The sequence below is a fragment of the Patiria miniata genome, unplaced genomic scaffold (assembly GCF_015706575.1).
Source record: "Patiria miniata isolate m_02_andy unplaced genomic scaffold, ASM1570657v1 HiC_scaffold_5, whole genome shotgun sequence".
NCBI classification, from domain to species: domain Eukaryota; kingdom Metazoa; phylum Echinodermata; class Asteroidea; order Valvatida; family Asterinidae; genus Patiria; species Patiria miniata.
The window spans coordinates 2714303-2733696 of NW_024037072.1; the positions used below are offsets into that span (position 1 = coordinate 2714303).

The 19394-nt window shown below is 38.2% G+C and overlaps 2 protein-coding genes across 8 annotated transcripts in view; both read left to right on the forward strand.

Moving 5' to 3' along the window:
- Positions 1-19394, forward strand: part of LOC119740448 (dynein heavy chain 7, axonemal-like) — a 100328-nt gene that overhangs the window by 52584 nt on the left and 28350 nt on the right. For all 7 annotated transcript variants that reach the window (XM_038215764.1, XM_038215765.1, XM_038215767.1 and 4 more), the window contains one exon: positions 16240-16403. In XM_038215764.1, coding sequence (XP_038071692.1) covers positions 16240-16403 — 164 coding nt within the window. The remainder of the gene's footprint in view (positions 1-16239; positions 16404-19394) is intronic.
- Positions 5074-9357, forward strand: LOC119740450 (beta-4C adrenergic receptor-like). The gene has a single exon (XM_038215771.1). It carries the CDS (start codon positions 7329-7331, stop codon positions 8406-8408), a length of 1080 nt encoding a protein of 359 aa, XP_038071699.1. The 5' UTR covers positions 5074-7328; the 3' UTR covers positions 8409-9357.

The following is a 19394-nucleotide window of genomic DNA, read 5'->3' on the forward strand; positions in this document are numbered from 1 at the left end:
TTTATCACTCAGGTTTGAATGATATATGGTATTACTTTTGTACAGAGTACATGTATTACATGTACATGACATTTTTCAAAGGATCTTTATGGTCGTACCGGGTATGTAAGAACATTGACTGGACTTTTATTTCTGTCATTTTCCTCTATTGTCCTTCCCGGGGGTGTAATAGCCACTCCTACCCCACCATACCCTGCCCCTAAATACAATAAAGATGCAATTTTCCATGTTATTAGTATTATCAAAACCATTATTACGTTCCCGTTGCCCTGTTTAGAATAGCGTTTCCCTCCTCAACCCTAGGAATCCAGCAGCTGGTTAATGCTATCAAGGTCGTAAATGCCTCATTCTGTAAACAGCATCATGAAATACGTCTCAATTATTCAGTAATAAAGTCATTGAGATGAGTTAACGACAAGTAATACACTGGTGATTGGTTTATCCTAATAGGCAGTGGGATAGGCCATATTGACAGAATAAGATGTAGTTCTTGCACGGTCTTTTAAAGGCCTTAACATGGGGATAATGGCATGATGGAGCCGTTATGAATGATATTTGCTGAAGCCGAAGGCGACCAAGCCCTAACCGGTTTTAAAGATCATATTTAAAACTGCTCCATACATCACACTTTTATCTGCATCCATATAAATAACTTTTTTTGGCTGTTTCGGCAACTTGTCAAAATAGCCTTTGTTTTCGTTAAGAATTGAAATGACATCATGATGACGTCATCATCTGTCATGGAGCCTCATATTAAAGATGCATGATTTGAAGGCCTATAGGCCTATCTACAGAACTACAGTTCCGAGTGGGTTGAAACTTGGTATGTACCTAGACCAGGATTTGTTATGAAGTGACATCATGATGATGTCATCACATGTCATGTATGACGTCAAAATAAAGGTGCATTTTTTCTACGGCCTATATTAACAGGGCTACAGTTTCAATTTGAATGTAACTTGGTATGTACCGGTACATACGTACATAAACCGGGATGTCTTATAGATGAAAATTGAAGTGACGTCATGATGACATCGCCACATGACATGTGAAGTCACTGAAGATGCATAATTGGAAGCCCTATGAGAATGTAGTCACGTACTAATGACACCTTCAATTGTACATATCCCACTATCTACAGAACTACACATCCTTTTTGGATGGAACTTCTACTTGTTACATGTATGCCAGATGTCACCAAAACAATTGCCGAAACAGCCCTGTATTTGTCCTGAAACATAAATCTAGTTTTGTTTTGTCATTTTACTCTATGGACCATTTCTGTGGTACATGTACAGATGGTGTCTTTGTGGCGTGCTCGTCATCTCCTTATATGGAGATCATATCAGTTGTTAATTCTATAGCATCTGATTGCAGCCATGCGCACAGCGTGTACTGCTCACACTGGGGGGCATTTGGCCTGGAGTGTTGGGTCTCATGAAAAAAGTTTTAAAACACCACTATTTAAACACTGAGGAGTGTTTATCAGAAGGTTAAAGTCACCAAATTGACAGGCTCTCAACCAATAGGAATACGTACAAGTATGTAAACTGAATTTACAAAATATAAAAAGTTCATGGAAATGTTTCTCATCGGAAAAAAATCAAACATTAAGAATATGAGGGCCCTTTTTGTTATCATATGAAACTGAAAAAAAAAATCAATATTAAGATTTTCAAAAAATCATGTTGAATTAAAAAAAAAAGAAAAAAAAATTTGGAAGAAAATTGTGCTTTGGAGGTGTTGATTTTTGAAACAACACAGTAATATTTTATTTGCATCCATTGCTGTTATACAAATGTAATCATCACTTGCTAAAAAAGACACATCGGATCTGTTTTTGGCATTGCCCTTTCTGAGTTACCTACATTTTCTGTGAAGCTACATGTATAGTCTGCAGATTAAATGTCAGCACTCGGCATAAAACTGCCCCCTCTCCCTTACAAATGCCCCCTAATCAAACATTGCACAAATAAGTTAAATTGCTAGAAGGATATGAAAGAAAAAATTGATAAGATGAGGTTGCCAGGCAACCTGATGCCAAGGTAAAGACGATTAGAGCCACTTACTATTCCGCCGTGAACTCTGATGCCAGTAAATAGCACCGGCTGGTACTCCTGATGAGAAGCCATTTATAACGGTGGCGTGATAATCCCTCCCCCCCCCCCCCCCTTCACAATCTAGTCTGGTTTATTGTCCACTCGTCCTCCCGAAATGACAACAAGACAAAAACACCAAAGTAAAGCTGTTAGGTAAATGGGGACATTAGCGGTATACAGGGTCCTTTTCGTACTTGTAGTTGTGGTAAAGCTTGATGAAGTGCAACAAAAAAGGGCCGACAAAATGAACTTATTGGTTTGGCAATAAGTTTTTTTATTTGTAAGTAACATTACAGAAAAAGGACATGGGAAAAAAAATTAAACACCTTGCATTTGAAAGTTTTCATCATACTGTGCACTGATGGAAAACTAATCTTTTTAGTGCCCTCATTAAGGTATTTATATTACAGTCATATTCTACCTTTTATTATTAACAAATAATCATAAAATCTCTGTAGGGACATATTTCGGTAACTCACGTTACAGTAACTCATGTTACAGTTTGTCCGCCCATCTTTGGTACAAGTTTAAACATTTAAGAAACTAAAAAAACAACCTCTTTTTGCATAGAATTTAAACCCTTTTCTCTTCCTTGAAAACAGAAACTCACAATAACACTTTCATTTTTGCATGTAAAAAAAAAGGTTTCAAAATGACTACCTGAAATCAATAATTTTAGGCAAAATACCAGGTTTTTTTGGACAAACGAATACACTTAACCATCTCGCTGTCATGTTCAAATGAAAGGTCTTGTCCCCTTTGATGTGATATCTTTTTTCAGGTCATGGTGCTTGTAACTTTGAAGATTTCATAAATTTTCATTTTTCAGCCTTGTCCACATTCTCATGGAGTTGCCCACCTGCATTTATTTCTGAGTCCTCGGCGACTGTGTTGTTTTTGGTTCACCACCAGTCACACAGGTGCTAGTCTGTGGCTTTGGGTTTCACATTGTTTATCATCACTGTAACTAGGTAACAGATTTCACTTGCATTGATTGAGCTGAGCTACAGTCAACAACATTGCAACATTGCATAACTAAATATATGAACTCGGTGTACCATTCCTTCATTAGAAAGCTGACGTGACTTTTAAATAAGATGAAGAGCTTTTCTAAAATATTCCGGAAGAAAACACACTGTGCTCTGGAAATGTCATCAACGGTGGATATTTCAAAAAGACGGTGGATTTTCTCAATCACCAAAATTGTATTACCACTGTATAGAACACTCAGTGCTTGTGAAGCACGGAGGATGAGCACGTAGAGAGAAATAAGTCAATCTTGTGAATTTGATTTAAACCCTGCATCTTTTACCACAGAATGCAGTGTCACTGATTAACGGTATATTCTGTTGGTATTTTTACTATAAGTTGTAAGTGTAAGTTGACTATTGCGCATGTGTCAGTTGTTTACCAAGTGGTTTTTAGACATCACTTCCCTTTAAAAACAATCCTCCAGAGCAATGAATCAGAAAGAAAGAAAAAATCACATCTACTTTAATAAAAAGAAGGATTTGATTTAAAACAGTGAAAGTAAGGAAGTATATACATTTGTAAATTTGGGCAAAATAAAAAAGTTCTCACTGAGATTTAAACCCTTCACTGCTAGCACACAAACGCACATATTTATGACAAAGTGCTTCAATCACAGTAGGAATTTAAACCTCATGTACATTTGCAATCTCATAATTATTGCAATATACAGTCATTGAAAAACACATTATGGCTTTTGTTATGTATCAGCAACTTTCTAACTCATTCCACTTAATCCAAGTGAAAGTTTCCAAAGACTGTTTTTGGTTTTATAGCAACACGTCATCATGATGCAAAACCATACATCCCTTTAAAGGATTGTTTCTTTTTATCCTTGAAAAAAGGGCTTCGTATCAAATACAGTGAAACCAAAGTGTGCTAAATTCCAAATCTACCCATATGTGCCTCATCCAATTGAAAGACTCATTATCCGAGAGGTGTTCTAGATCATGTTGCGATGAGAAGACTTCATCCCCCGAGGCGTCGCATTTGGGATGCAAGTAGGCCAACGGAGCAAGTATCCATCCTGTTTAATTAAATGAATATATATGGCACTGAATTGTCTTGGTAACATCAATATCGCCAATCGTTCATGTGCCACATGCAGCTCGCATTTTGTTTTTTATTAATGCACCAGCTTGCCCACTTGAACTTCTCGAAATCAATTGACGTTTGGAATACACCACTTTTGATCTGAATTAATGGGGTGCATTAATTTTGTGTAACGTTCCAGATACAAATGGAGAGATAAGGACTCACCCTGCCAGTTATTTGTATCTGTGCTGGCGAATGTCATCTCTGATTTTGAAAAAGGCAACATATGAACCGTACATCAGTGAATCATGTGCCACATGTATGTACCTTGAACAGCAGGCACTCTTTGTGTTTCTTTAGTCATCATGCAGGCCATGAATGATGTTGGAAAGCCCCAATTAATATGCAATTAAAATTGATCACAATTGCAGTTGAGCTGCTTTCAAACAAACTAATTAAAGATCAATACAAACAGTGACTGTGCCAACCGTGTGCAAATGAATAACAGTTTTGCCATTTCGACTAATTTAGGTCGGTTTTTTTTTTATAAAAAGGTAGTGTTTGAGAAAGGATGGAGGCTTTTTACATTTACATGTAACGTGAAATTAGAACATAGTCCTTACACATTGAGAGGGGGGGGGGGAGTTGCACCCTTTCCCTTCCAAACTAACCTTGATCTGTCCCTCCATATATCTATCAAATGCACTTGTTTATATTTGCCAAAGATTCTTTTTCTTTTTGAATATTTTGAATTATGTTTCACTACAGAAGTTGGTACAAATTGACTGTATGTTTTCCATACACACTTTGTATCTGAGCTGTTTACATGGAATGTTAATTATTGAGCGGACCGTATTGGTTAAGTCACTTGCATGTAAAAAAAAAAGAAAGAAAGAAACTGCAGCCCAAGGACAAACATGAGTTACTTATACATGTGGTCAAAACTAATCCATTATTCAAAGAGTCTTCTTGCAAAATTAGAATCTGTTGCCATGACAGAGGCTTAATACAGGTGCATTTAAGTGATCATTTTCATGGACACAGTCAAGTGTGATACGTGTAAATTGCAATTTGGTCTTAATGGACTGTTAATTTCTTGTATTGCCCCTTCATGGAAGTATCAGTGAGTGTATACTTAATCTTAATGGGATGGGATAATAATGGCTTGCACCAGGATGTGATGCTAAATGGTTGAATTTTAACGTTTGAAGATGGCCCTTATGTCATGTCAATGCGAACAAGCAAAACAAAAAACACCAACAAACAAAAGCAAAAACAAACAATTGATTTTTTTTTTTTTTGGACTTAGATAACAGCTGGCTATTGCAAAGTCACCCAGTGCAGTGATATAAGTTGTGTGCTTTTGAAGACATTTTTAATATTCCAACATCCTGAATTAGATTTTATGTTTGAAATCTAGCATCCTGAATTGAAGACAACTTAATGGCCGGCAATTATCAATATATGTGTACATAAAGTCAATACATGTAGCTACAATGTTGACTCATACTCCACCCTCATGTCAGCGTATGAGCCAAAACTTTAACCAGTTTGCCGTGATGAGATGTAGTCAAGGAGATAAAAGCAGTATAATGTCACTGTTAACAACAAGAGATGTAATCTATGTGATAATCTCAACATCAACGTTCAAAGAAATGAGCATCGGTTGATTCTGGAAAAGTAACCGTTGCCCTAGAGTTGCTTGCACTCGACGCGCCGTGCCTGTGTGACCAGAAATGAGTAATTAACAACAGGGCCAGGGGAAATGCTCTTTGTTTGCAAGGAAATTTTACAGGAGAGGTTCTCTGGAGGATATTACCAGTCGATGTCAGACCGTGTTTGATCAGGATATACTACGTGATGGACTAAAAATTCTGGAGTAAAGCTGGATACACATTGCACTGTGAACACTGCGTGCTGAAAATTCCCCAATCGAAGTTAATTTTCTGGAATACATTGTATTCATAAGGGAGGAAGTACAGAGGGATAATTTCTTCCATTGATCACATCTGTAGACCGGCAGAATTAAGTTTTGTTCTGAAGAACTCTTGAGCCTAAATGCTAAATGAACACGTACATGTGCACCATAGTGTACAATCTTGAAGTTACTGCCAGACAGTGCTTACTGTATGTAACAATCAAATTTGGTCACCCAACTGACAATGTGCTGTGCCACCTCAGTGACATATTTCCATTGATTAGGCTGTGTGCTAGTAAACGTATTACTCTGAGCATGTGCAATACACACTCTAGTCTCTACCATTACTTCAGCCCATTCACCATCTCTGTGCTCAGTGCACTGCGGTAAATGGATAGCACATACGTGTACGTCTAATGACTGTGCGCTATCTGTCACCCTCACAATTAGACAGGATGAGACCAACTGTCGGCCGTACCTTGTTTGTGCCTCCAATAGCAAAGTGGACTTTTCAATCAGTGTCAGTTCTTGTTGTTTGGTAATCTGATGAAAAATAAGCCCTTTTTTGTGGCGCGCTTAGAAACGCTTCATTCAAACAGGAATGCTGCACGGTTGAACTCATCAAACCAGTTTTTAATCACGTGTGAAATTTAACAATCTAACGCCCCAATGAAATTTTATTGTGATACTGGAAGTGATTGAGTGTGGATGCGGCATAGGAAAAAAATAAGTACTGTTTTTAAACTCCAACGGTGAGTTGGAACTTGGCCATGGAAACAACTTTGGCAGGACAACAGTTTTATCTTCATTGGCAGTTTATGCTTGGGTTAGGAGCAAAACTCTTGAACTCGGTTGTAGTTTAGAGTGTACTCGCATTCCAGTTATGCCGAGTGACCTGCAGTTTCCTGATCAGCTGGACTTGTTTTCTATCTTCTGGGAAGATCAGGAGTGATGCATGGCCTTGGTTTTTTTGAAGTCGGTACTTCAGTTCTGTGAGCTCAGCCTTTGCAGTCTGTAGTGGTATTTACACACCCTACTTGTACACATCACGCCACGGTCGCAGTTGTACTTTGTCCCTGACGGGCTCCAAAGATGCGCTAAGATTCTGAAGATGGTTTAAGTCACGCCAGACTTGGCTGTATAGCAACACTGTGTGGATATGGACCCCGGTAGCAAGCAGCTATACTCTGTAATCCAGATTGCAGCCCATTGAGTGCCTTACAGCATTGTACAAGACTTGAGTCAGCATGGCTGTCGAAATTACAGCGTTCAACACAACATTTGCCGGTAGTCTTTCTCCTGCTGCCCCTTTTTGCCGGTCGGATAGTGGCCCCTCAGGAGCACAAGCCATCGTGCAGATAATCATCCTCTCTATCGTGGTTTGCGCCGGGGTGTTTGGGAATTCTCTCATCATTGCTGCTATGGCCATAACGCCGAGCCTGTGCACAACGGCCAACTATTTCATTCTTGTACTGGCCTGCGTAGATCTGGTCAACACAGGAGTGCTTGTTCCGATTTTCATATTCACACTGGTCAAAGGAGAGTGGCCTTACGAGGACATGGTTTGCACAGCCATAGGGTACTTAACCATCTTCTGCCTGGCCACGTCTGAAATAACACTGACCTTTCTCGCCGGGACACGCTACCTGATTGTGACAAAACCAAAGCAAGTATTTGCCCGTTACTTCAAGGCCAAATTCGTCGTGGTCTACCTGATCGCATTTCTGGCTTTGTCACTGACAATCCTTTTCATCCCGCTGTGGTCGAGCATCGGGACCGTCGGGTTCAGCTTCATCAACAGCCACTGCACGTTTGTGATCTGCGACCGCAGTGATTGGTGGTACCCGCTGATCCTGTTCCTGCTGTGCATGACCATCAATGTGGGCATCATCCCCACCTTCTACCTGCTGACCTTCCACACTGTTGCCAAGAGCAAGCGTACGGTCAAGGCGCTGCAGTCCATCAACGGCACGGTCAATGACCGGCATGTCATCTCCCTCAGCCCCCAGGAGGTGACGCTGACCAAGAAGCTACTCCTCCTCTTCCTGGTATTCATGATTTGCTGGTTCCCAAACTGCATTGTCATCTTCGCTGACGGTCAGCAGACTGTTCCCCCGATAATCCATGAGGTCACAAACCTCCTCATCTGGCTGTCCTCCGGAATAAACCCTTACATCTACGCCTTCCGGACACGCAAGTTCCGCAAGGTATTCAGGCGTATCCTACTCTGGCCGTGGCGGAAGTGTCGTTCCCGTCGGCCCAGAGGGGCATCTGCCAGCGAGAACTTTGGGACAAGCATGGTTGACAGACATGAAAGTCAGCCATGAATTTGAGCGCTGCCTGAATATATCACATTAATGTATGAAATTTGTCTTGTTGAAATTGGTACATATACTGCACCATACACGTACCCCATTTGTTTGAGTTTTATCAGAAATTAAGGCGTGGAGTTGTTGAGGTAAGGTTCGTTACTTATTCTATAACATGATTCATGGTTCAAAATTGTAATATTTGTCAAGGAGGGTATTTCTACTTGCCATTCATCCTAGGGCAAGCCTGTTTACTAATTAGTAGCCAGTGATTTTGTAAATTGAAACAAAAAAGTCAAATGTATTTGGTATATGAATCAGCACAAAACAATTGTGTCATTATCTGAAATTTGCCCTTTCTCTTTTGAAAGTAACCTACCGGTATTACTATTAGACAAAATGGGTGCTGCGTAGCACTGTACACAAGTAGTGTTCACTAGTTGTTCTAATTCAAATAGAGTTGCTGCATCGTTGTCAACTTCATTTCAAATAGAGTTTGAATAACAAGAAAAATTAACAACTCTATTTCAAATAGAGTTGGTTAAATGAAATTGTTGGTACCAACCCTAGCATGCTAGCGCTAGGGATGGTATGAACTTGGTAAGTAAATACTGATCATGATTGTCAGAGCTAGAGCTTATTTTGGGGTTTACAAGAAGGACAAATTACCGGTAGGAAAGTGTAAAATATTTGACACCAAACTGTACCGTAATTTGTAAATGTAAGTAAATTGCCATGTTATAGAAATATCCTGCTAGGGTCAGAACAGTAAATTGCCATGTTATAGGGTCAGAACGTTCTAAAAGGTTTCTAACACGTTTATTGTAAATTCCAAAGGCATGAGTAAAATTCAACTGAGTTGAGAAAATTGGATTTGACGCACTTTCTTATAAATGGCTTTCACCATGCAAGAACATGTGTACAATATTTGTATGCACATTTGTAAATGACTATTCATAAATACCTCAGACAGTTTAGCTATTCCTATTGGTCGAGAGCCCGTCACGTGGCCGGTCTTAAACGGATGATAAAGCCATGGCTAGCTGGTCTTAAACACTTTTCCAGTGTCACAATAAAATGTGGACTCCTAAAAATCCAGTGCCTCTTACTGTTTTATTGGTTGAACGTTCACAATCCTCACGTAGGCATGCGCAACACTACCAGCGAGTCAGAATTTTATAGTTCTAAATTCAAAACGCAATGCCCTAGGTGCGTTCTGCGCGACATCGCGCAGAACATGCTACGCGCGCGTCAATCTCCATAAAAGGGTTGTTTACATCTTACTCACCAGCTAAACACTCCATTATTTTGCTAGAGGGATGTTTCAAAAAGCATGAAGTGAACTTGTTGAACAAAATCGGGATTTTTTTGAACAAATTATTTGATTTTTTTTACCGAAAAGGTATTTATGAATGGGAATAAATACATGTATGTGCTCGGTCGGTATTCATTACTCTGTTTAAGACCGCTTAGAGTCTGGGTGCTGATAATTAACTTCCCCTCCGGCTCGGGTAATTATCAGCACCCAGACTCTAAGCGGTCTTAAACAGAGTGATAAAAACCTCCGGAGCACACATTTATTCCCTTATTATAATATAAGCATTTAGAGTACCAGTATCTGGGAATTTCATTAAACATACCAATTTTCTGAGTTAGATATATATATATGTGAAATCTGTATCAAGAATTGAGCACAACTTGTACATGTAATTGCTAGCACAATATGCAATATCTGTGTACATGTACTTAGCTAAAGTCTTGACTCATACTCCATCTATATGTCAGCACCAATGAGCTAAAACTTTGGCCAGTTTGCCATGTCAAAATGTAGTCAAGGAGATACATTTGTAAAAGCATGTCACTGTTGACATTGTTATAATCTGTGTGATAATCTGAACATTAACGATCAAGAAATTCACAAAGAAACCAAAATTGGTTGATTCTGGGAAAGTACCCATGTGTATGTACCCATGGGTCATTCTCTGGAAAGTGAACGTAATATATCACACATATTGTATACCGTGCAGGTTTTTTCCCAGTTAAATGAAACTTTCAGATAAATTTGAAAACTATTATAATAAATAACTATTATATTTAGATGTCCTCTGTCGTTGTCTGTATGCTACATTAATGAAATTTTTCACGAACAAATAATAGATGCAAATTAATTTCATAAAGCTTTCAGATTTCACACACATTATGGGAGAATGGCCCATATGTGAAAAGTGCCTTGTTAAAACAAAATTGTGATTTTGGAGGAAAAAATCCTTGTTCACATGTATATATACATGTATGTAAAAATGTCAAGAATAAACAGTAGTTCAGTGAATCAGCTTTCCAAAAAAAATATTTATTTTGCCACAATTGTTCAATTTATTCACTTGAAATTTGCTGATTTGATAACTGTAATGATTCCCAAGGAACTTACTGTTTACAAAATAGAGCAAGGCCAATTCTTAAAGGGAAAATACAACATTTGCAAACATCAAAAAATAAAACTCCAAAATCATTTTGAAATACCTTGCTGGACTGTTAGTGAATGACAGTGTAAAGCATCCTGTAAAATCATGGCACCTGGTATACTGTCATTTTCAAGAAAAGTGGTATTTTTGTATTAATTTTCCAACGCTGATCGGCCGATCAGCGTTGGAAAAAACTGGCTTTTTTTCAAATACTGGCCCCAATTGACCATCGCACTTGTTTGCAATCGATTACAAACCTATGAACGGGTACGAGCCAGCTGGACTGGTTCCCTGACCTTACAATTCCCCAATGTATGTAAACTGCTCTGTTTCTTCTTATATGGAGTCAGGGAACCAGACTACAGGAAAATGATTGTTTTTCTTGGTTTTTATAGCATTTTCGAACCCAAAACCTCAAAAAAGTCAGTGTAACTATATTTGCTATGTATTTCCAACCCCCCAATTCCATCCAATTTTTGAAAATTACAGTAAAAGCAAATGATGTATATTCCCTTTAAACACATTGTACATGTACATGTATGTACATTTATACTGACCTGTTTCCACAGTTCACTTTTGCAGAAGTTGTCTCTGAAATAAGTGAATAAAAAGTTGTATTAATTTTCTTGAATGCTTTGATTAAATCTATTCATGTGACCAGACTTAAAGAGAACCATTATATTTGTTGTCTTCTTTAAAGTTGAATCTTTTGTCAAAAATTCATACCCTTTGGCAGAAATCATGTTGGAAAACAAGATATTGTATAGTTGCACTGGAAGGAGTAAATGTTGATATTTTCAAGAGCAAGCCCACAACTCTAAGATTTTTACAGGCTTACGTGTATATAAACACAACACATAATACCGTGTACATACGAAAAGGCTGCATAGCACTTGTTTGCTTTGTCCATCAATTTTGGCTGTCAGACCAAGCGTTGGCTTGGCATTTAGAAATTTGAAGAGTTTGCATTTGTATTTCCAAAATGTGATACATGAATATCCATTTGAAAAAAAAGTGAACAATTTACGCAGTTGTGAAACTTAAAAAAATTAAAAACAATGTAACATCTTTTTATATATATAAGCTTCATATTTCACGTTATTGTATTTTCAAGTTGTGTATGAAAGCTGTCGAAATTGACTTTGGGGAGCCAGGAGAAGGCAGAATACTAAAAGGGACGTACATGTAAATGGCGTACATGTATATCACGTTTTGGAAAAAAAACCTTAATTTGTACCGGTATCTATATGGTAAAATACCAAGTGCATCTTGGATTACAATCCTTATTTGCATGTAGAGTATTCTGGGTGATACGTGGCTGCATGTGGTTGTGAATAATTACAAGGTACTGACAATTTCTTTGACGTTTAGATTGTTACTGAATGAACAAAACTTGAACAAAATCAGAATTACATTCTGACATTTGAATTTCAATGCCTGAAGCCACAAATCTAATTGTACAGAGGGGTTCATGTACATGGAACTAGACATGCATTAGACATGAGCAAACTTCAACTTATAGGCCTATTCAATGAAAAGGGAGGGAAAAGTAATCAAATAAAAATCAAGGTGTCAGAGATTGAACGAAAATGTCTAGACTCACCTAGAATGTGTTTAAAAAGCCTTCTCTTTTTTTTAGGTTTTGTTGGGACGCAGAAGGAGAACTAGAATGTATCAAATTATGGACCTAAAATGTAATTTGAGAGCGAGTAAAATTTGATAAATAACGTGACAATTTTGATGCAACTCGGAAAAAAAACACTTCACATGGTGAAAATTCTCGTACTTTAGATGAACAGTTTCCAGGGCAGATTTTTTACTTTTATCAACTTGGTGTAAATCTATGACGGCGATTGGGGGGGGGGGCGAATGGGGGATGACCAGAATCTAACAATTTGCCGGCCATCGAAATTTCCAGGCTGGACACCTCATTACAATAGGGAGCGCTGTGCATGATACAGATGTACATCGTTATGTATATTCACACTTCCCTCAAAACAGCGCATTTTAAGCTTTTGCATTTTTTCTCCATTTGTTAATGCTATTGAATACATTTTGATTGTTGGGAAGTTAGAAAAATACTCGAAATCTGCACTTTTTTGGTTTCTCATCACGGAAAAGTGGAAGGATGATTCAATAGCCCATCCCTCCCCAGTCAAAATGTGGAGGGGGGATACATGTACATGTATATCCCCCTGATTTACAACCCTTGTTTATCAACAACCACTGCATCAAAGATTGAAATGGCCCTAATGCAGAAACGCCGGATACAAAGATCATTTTCCGTTGGTTTCGTTAAGTTAAAAGGTCCAGGTTTAATTTCTTTTGTCTGAAGCACGGTCTGTTTAACTCAAGTAAATTGCACTTGATCCTGTCCTTTTGTGTTCGACCTCACATCGGAAATACGTCTTGTTTAATCAGCATGGTGTGGCCGAAGTGGTCAAGCCTAAAGCATGATTGATCGACTGCCATTGGTTTTTTTTTTTTTTGCAATCACTGATTGCAGGGAAGACGTTTTATTTTGTTTCTCCCAACTTGTTTGCCTTTGCTGTAAAACACTTGATCAACCTGTTTGAAATCAAACAAAAGGCAAGAGGATGCAGTGCACAAACTTATGGCTGATTACAAATTGCAGTGTCATCTCTTTTGTTCCTTTGTGGTTCAGTTTGTCAAATGCATTAGGGCTGTCCTGAATGCACGAAATATTCAAAAAATCAATTTTTAACTGATTATTGGAATGTTTTTTTGTCGGTTTGACTATTCGAAGACCAAAAAAAACATGCATGTACACACACATCTGTTATGTTATTTTCATCGTAAAGTTGGGGCACTTTATTGTCAAATACCACTTTTGGTTGACGGTAACTTTTTTGGTGACGGTGGTTCATTGTTCCCATCTTTTAAACAGGTTGAAGCCTTAAACAGTTAAAAATACAATGTGCTTACTGCATCTTTTGACCTGCTCGGCACGCAGGTGCAGCTACATGTAGTGCCAGTAAAACTTGATCAATGAATTTTGAATATTCGGTCAAACACAGTTTCGAATAATTGAATACTGAATTACTCGAAAATGGACAGCCCTAACAGGCATCCATATAAGGCAGCAAGAAATGTTTTTGTTTTCTCTGCAATTAGCCAGTTTTTTATCAAACGTAAAACTTGGCATGATGCAGTTGGATTATTCCAACACATTCTGAAATTGCAAAAATTACCAGGTGACACAAGTTTATGATTGCTCCTTGACTTGGGCACCAATACTGGTGGATACGAGCGCTTTGTAAATAAGTTACACATTGTTATTATTATTATTACAAGTTAATTTTGGCATCTTTTGTTGATTTTTTGAAAACTGTACAGTTTTGTGTACCAATCAGTTGTCAGAATGAAGTCAGGCTCATAAATTTAAAATGTGTAAATTTTTGTAAATTCATTATTGAAAAAAAATGGAATTTGAGCAACACTTTCGTAGCTCTTTTGCATCTCAAGTGGTATTGTAGAGTATATAAAAATATCGTCAAGTATCTGAAAAAAAGTGGTCGAGTATCTCAAAATTTTATGTCGAGTCCATGCACCTCCTCTTCCTACTGGTAGTCAGCTTGTTTGCATCAGCGCATCAGCCCATTATAGCTTCTTGAATAATGGATTGTGTTAATGCTTCGGTCTTTAATAAACAAGTTTGAAAGGATAGCATCTTTAAAACATTAAATAGCAGTGATAGCTAGGGTCTTTACCATCATGTCATGCATGTTGCGTGATCAGGTTAAAAGTGTTCTCTAAATTATAGAACCATGCAAGCAGGCCCAGTAAGTGAACTGAGTTTCGGGCTTTGGGTTTCAGCTGTTCTTAAAAAACAAGCCAGTAAAATTGATCATTTGAGCCGCTGAGGTGGATCGGCGGTAAAACCAAGAATGGAAGTGTTTACTTTTGCCTTTGCTACATCCGCTGTTTCGGGGTTGTCCCTCTAATGCACCTACTCTGTCTCGATCTGCCGAATCCTTTGAAAACAAGGGCGTTGCGTTGATGGGGGATTGATTGAAAGTTCATCTGTGCGGCGAACCGTGTTTACTCAGTCCTCCACGGACACTCTTTATTAGCGGGAGATAACGTGCAGCTGCCTACTTTATCAAGAGCCATCCCTTCGGGCTGGTCAGACCATGTAGACCCAAAGGCATCATAGGATCCCCACCCCCCCACCCCCATCCCCCCCCCCCATGTGTGTGTCTGTGTTTAGAAGCCCCTCCAGATCTGAAGTGAATGTATGCAATCAATCATTGTTAACATTGACACGCATGAATTCAAGTGTAATGATCGTGCCACCGATTACCAAACCGGTCTGGTTCGGGAGTTGGCACATCATGATCCGACGATAAATAAACCCCTGAAAGAACAGAAATTAAGACTGAAGTACCATACATGTATAACAGAAGCCGATAAGCTCGCTTGTGAAGTGTACAATTTAGCAGTGGATTATTTTATTTGCATGATATTCACATTTGAGGTGGCGATTGTTGCAATTATCATATGTTAAAGTCGGTATATTATAACCCCGGTACATGCTTTTTCAGAATTTCAGTTTTCTTTTTCGAATGAAATTTAAAGGAACATAATGTCCTGCAACAAATGAATTTGCTTGTTTATTTTTGCAGGCCTTTATACAGTTTTAAAAAGTGGTTTTAAATGACGCGTTCCAGTTCAGAAATTGCACACACTATTCAGAACGAGATAGGAGCGTCCTGCTCTTAATTTAAAAGTTAAAATTAATTAATTGATGATGGGTCGTGGGCTGATTTTTTTCATGCGATGTCGCATTGGAAAGCTCATAACTAATGTAATGCTAGAAAATTATCAATTCCAGGTGCTACACCCAAAAAGCATGTATACGCCAACTTTAATGAACTTCATAAAATATAAACACAAGCAGTATGGAACATCCTTTATTAGGGAAAGTGCAACCATGCAGTGATACCCTTTAGAAATCCTTGTTAAGAAAGAGCAATTCCCCGATTCCAAAAATTTTAAAAGAGATTCCACAGAATTAATGTACACTGAAATGTACATATAGCGTAGACTGATCAGCAGTTTTTTTTATCTGAAGTCTTTCCTTTGGGGTACATTTTTAAAAGATTTTGTTCACAGTTTCAAGACATGTTTTTTACAAATTCAGACTTCCAATGCCCGCGATAGTCTTTTCTGTTACTATAGTTCATTCATAACCAAGTATCGCCAGACAAATTTTCATATCAGCCTACCATATCGCGACATTAGCCTTTTGCGATTACCACACATATGTAGTGTTCCACCCCTACTTGACTTATTGGCAAATTCTGACTGAAGAAAAGGCAGGAACTTGACTTTTTTTGTCTCTCTCTCTTAATCTCTGTCTTCAGGACCAGATCAAGAGCTGGTTTGATGAAGTCTGTCAGATGGGCATCCCCTGCTCGCCTGAGTTCTCACTCAGTTCCACCCTGGGAGAGCAGGTCCAGATCAGGCAGTGGAACATCGCCGGCCTACCTACGGACAGCTTCTCCATAGAGAACGGCATCATCATCAGGTAGGCAATGCAAAAACCTTTTAGCCCCTTTGTTACTCAATGTGAAGCCGTTTCCGAATAACTTTGCTGAGGCTTGCAAAAGGAAAGAAAAGATAATGACATATAACAGTCAGTGCTTCAAGGAAAACAACTTTTTTAAAGCTTTTACATCTAGTATTAAAATTCTTTGTAAATAGATGTTTCCTGAAATTATCGTTTGTGGTATTGGAGATTTTATGCAATATTTTGTCACGCATAGTGTAGTCATTTTTATTTCCCGAAATAAGCTAAAACATTGTGAACCGGTATCTCCCTCGCAAGCCATCAGCCACACATACCTGTTACAATGTGGAAATAGCGCATGATACTACACGTATTTATCATCATAGATTCAAAGCAGCAATTGTGTAAAGTTCATGTTCCATCCATAAGGGTTGGTGATTCGACCATCTTATCATCTAATCAAGTCAGAAATCTCGGCATTATCTTTGATTCAAACACACAACTGAAATACTTGTTCACGCTTTCATCACATCCAAAATCGACATGGGCAATTCACTGTTGTATGGCATTAACCTAAATCAACTAAACCGTTTGCAGCGACTACAAAACATCAGTGCCAGACTAATCTCTCTCACTAGTAAACATTCTCACATCACTCCTGTATTAGCAGATCTGCACTGGCTTCCAGTATCATACAGAATCAAATACAAACTTGACCTATTCATTTACAAACTTCTCCACAACAATGCCCCGGAGTATCTCATCGATCTCATCCATCCGTACCCAACAGCACGCACCGGACTCCGCTCCAGTGAGCTCATGATGCTTCATGAGCCTAGGACATCCTCTCTTTGGGGTGACAGATCCTTTGCCGCAGCATCAGCCCGAGTGTGGAACCAACTCCCTCTGGCTATCAAATCATCTCCATCAATCACAACATTTACAGCAAACATAAAATCTCACCTGTACAAACAAGCTTACTCTCACAACACACAATCCTAACTTGACTTTCTCCTCAAGCGCCATGAGCGCCTTTTTAGGCAGATACCGGGGCTTTACAAATGTTCTTTATTATTATAATTAGTACACTGAATCTCTTTTTCCGTTTTGAAAAAAAAATGGTTCTGGATCCCCCTTGTGTGTATTTGTGGTTGTTCTGCCTCTTAGACTTTGCCACTTTATACATGTACATGTACAAGCATCAGGATTCAGATATCTTTCTAAGATAAGGTGTGGTACATGAAATGCAAAACCCTACTTACAATATAAATTTGTATCTCCAAAGATGTCAACACTGCATTAGATATTAACTTGCATCGCCAGGCCATATTAAAATGAAATGTCCACACATTTTTTATTACTATTTTTTTACTATCGTTTTTTAATTTCACGCCAAAAAAAAAAATCGTGAACAGAATGAAACTCTGGTACATTGAATTTTCTGTCAATTACAGCACTGTTTTCCAATGTACAACATGTCTATATTTAGAATTTTGAGTTTTTAACCATTGTAAAAAAAAAACAATAAAAAACAGGCACTGTGCACGTCATGACTTTTTCATTATCAACGGGATCAATAAAATGTAACACAGGGAGTGAACTAACCCCTTGTTTATTATGAACGCTTGGTTCAATGTCAGCATTGACTCTCTCTAGCTGGTACATCTACCGATAGGTTCGCAATTCACACACGTTTCAGCTCGACAGCTGCCCAAGTCCTCATGAGTCAAGCATCAGCCATTCCTGGCCACAAAGTAAAGTCCAAACCATTTTTGTCTGTTCTCCAATAATCTCTCAAAATTGGAAGCACTCAAAATGCAACCACTGATGACAGTAGGTTCACCTGAACTTTATCATGATCCATGATATGATTATAAAGATGAAATTCAGTGTTAATTAAGTGATTCTCACTTCTTCTTTTTAAATTGCCGTTAGCCGTTGGACCCCTGGGAGATTGGTGTCCATGCCAGCAACTGGAAGGAGTCGTTGCACTTTAATGACACGTTTCTCTTGTCCACATTGCTCATTTAATTGCTGGATATTGTGAGGCGGGACATTTTTAATACCCAAGTACCGGTGCAAAGGTGCAAAATATGACACAGTCCCTCAACAGGGATTATCAACATGATAAAACAGCAAAGCAGTCAACTGTTTTCAATCACCACTGTAAAAATTGTATGAAAGATAAATAAATTCTTTCTAACAACACGTGTAATTTGCCATTCTAATGATATTGAACATTAGAAAATTCCAGTACTTCTACCCACAGGCCTGCATATCAAGAACATTGTTATGTACTTGAATTCTACATGTGCATGCAGTTTGGCGGGTTAGGATTGTTTTCTTGGTCAAATGAATTGGGGTCATTTTATTAAAACTCCAGACATCTGGTGTGAAAGTACCGGATCATTTCAATTTTGTAAACGTTCTGCAGCTAGCAGCAAAGCATGGTTGTAGGTTTACTAAGATGGAGGTGAAATTGTTCTAACTAAAAAGCTTTATTTCAGGAGATGACAGACTTTTAAAAAAATAAATGAAGCAACATACATGTACAAATTAAATGAAAAGGCTTCAAATTGAAAACAACCAATAAAAATTCAAGTTTCCAAGAAATACATTGTGAGCGAAGCAATCAAATGGAAGAGATACATGTAGTAATAATGAGTTCACATGTAGTTTACTTTGACAGCAATTTGTCACGATCTATAACGTTGGTGTTAGAAGGGTTTAAATGGGGTAATGATGGCACGTTTTCAAAATTGCTTTTTTTTCTGTAGAATCCCAAGTGATTTATTAAATACCAAGCCTGTTTTTGATTGATGGTGTATCATCAGCTTTATGTGTAATACATGTAAATTATGGAGCAAAGAGGCTTATGGGAATACTATTTACAGAATTTTGAGAAATGATTGCTTCAAACCAGGTGAATAGATTCTGAAGCGATGTTGCAGGAAGAGACCAAATTATTTATTGCATATTGCTTTGTATGATTTCTTTAAAAAATGAAGC

Bases quoted from the DNA above. Each gene is read 5' to 3' on its own strand.
- LOC119740450 (XM_038215771.1), top strand. From the start codon at position 7,329: ATGGCTGTCGAAATTACAGCGTTCAACACAACATTTGCCGGTAGTCTT.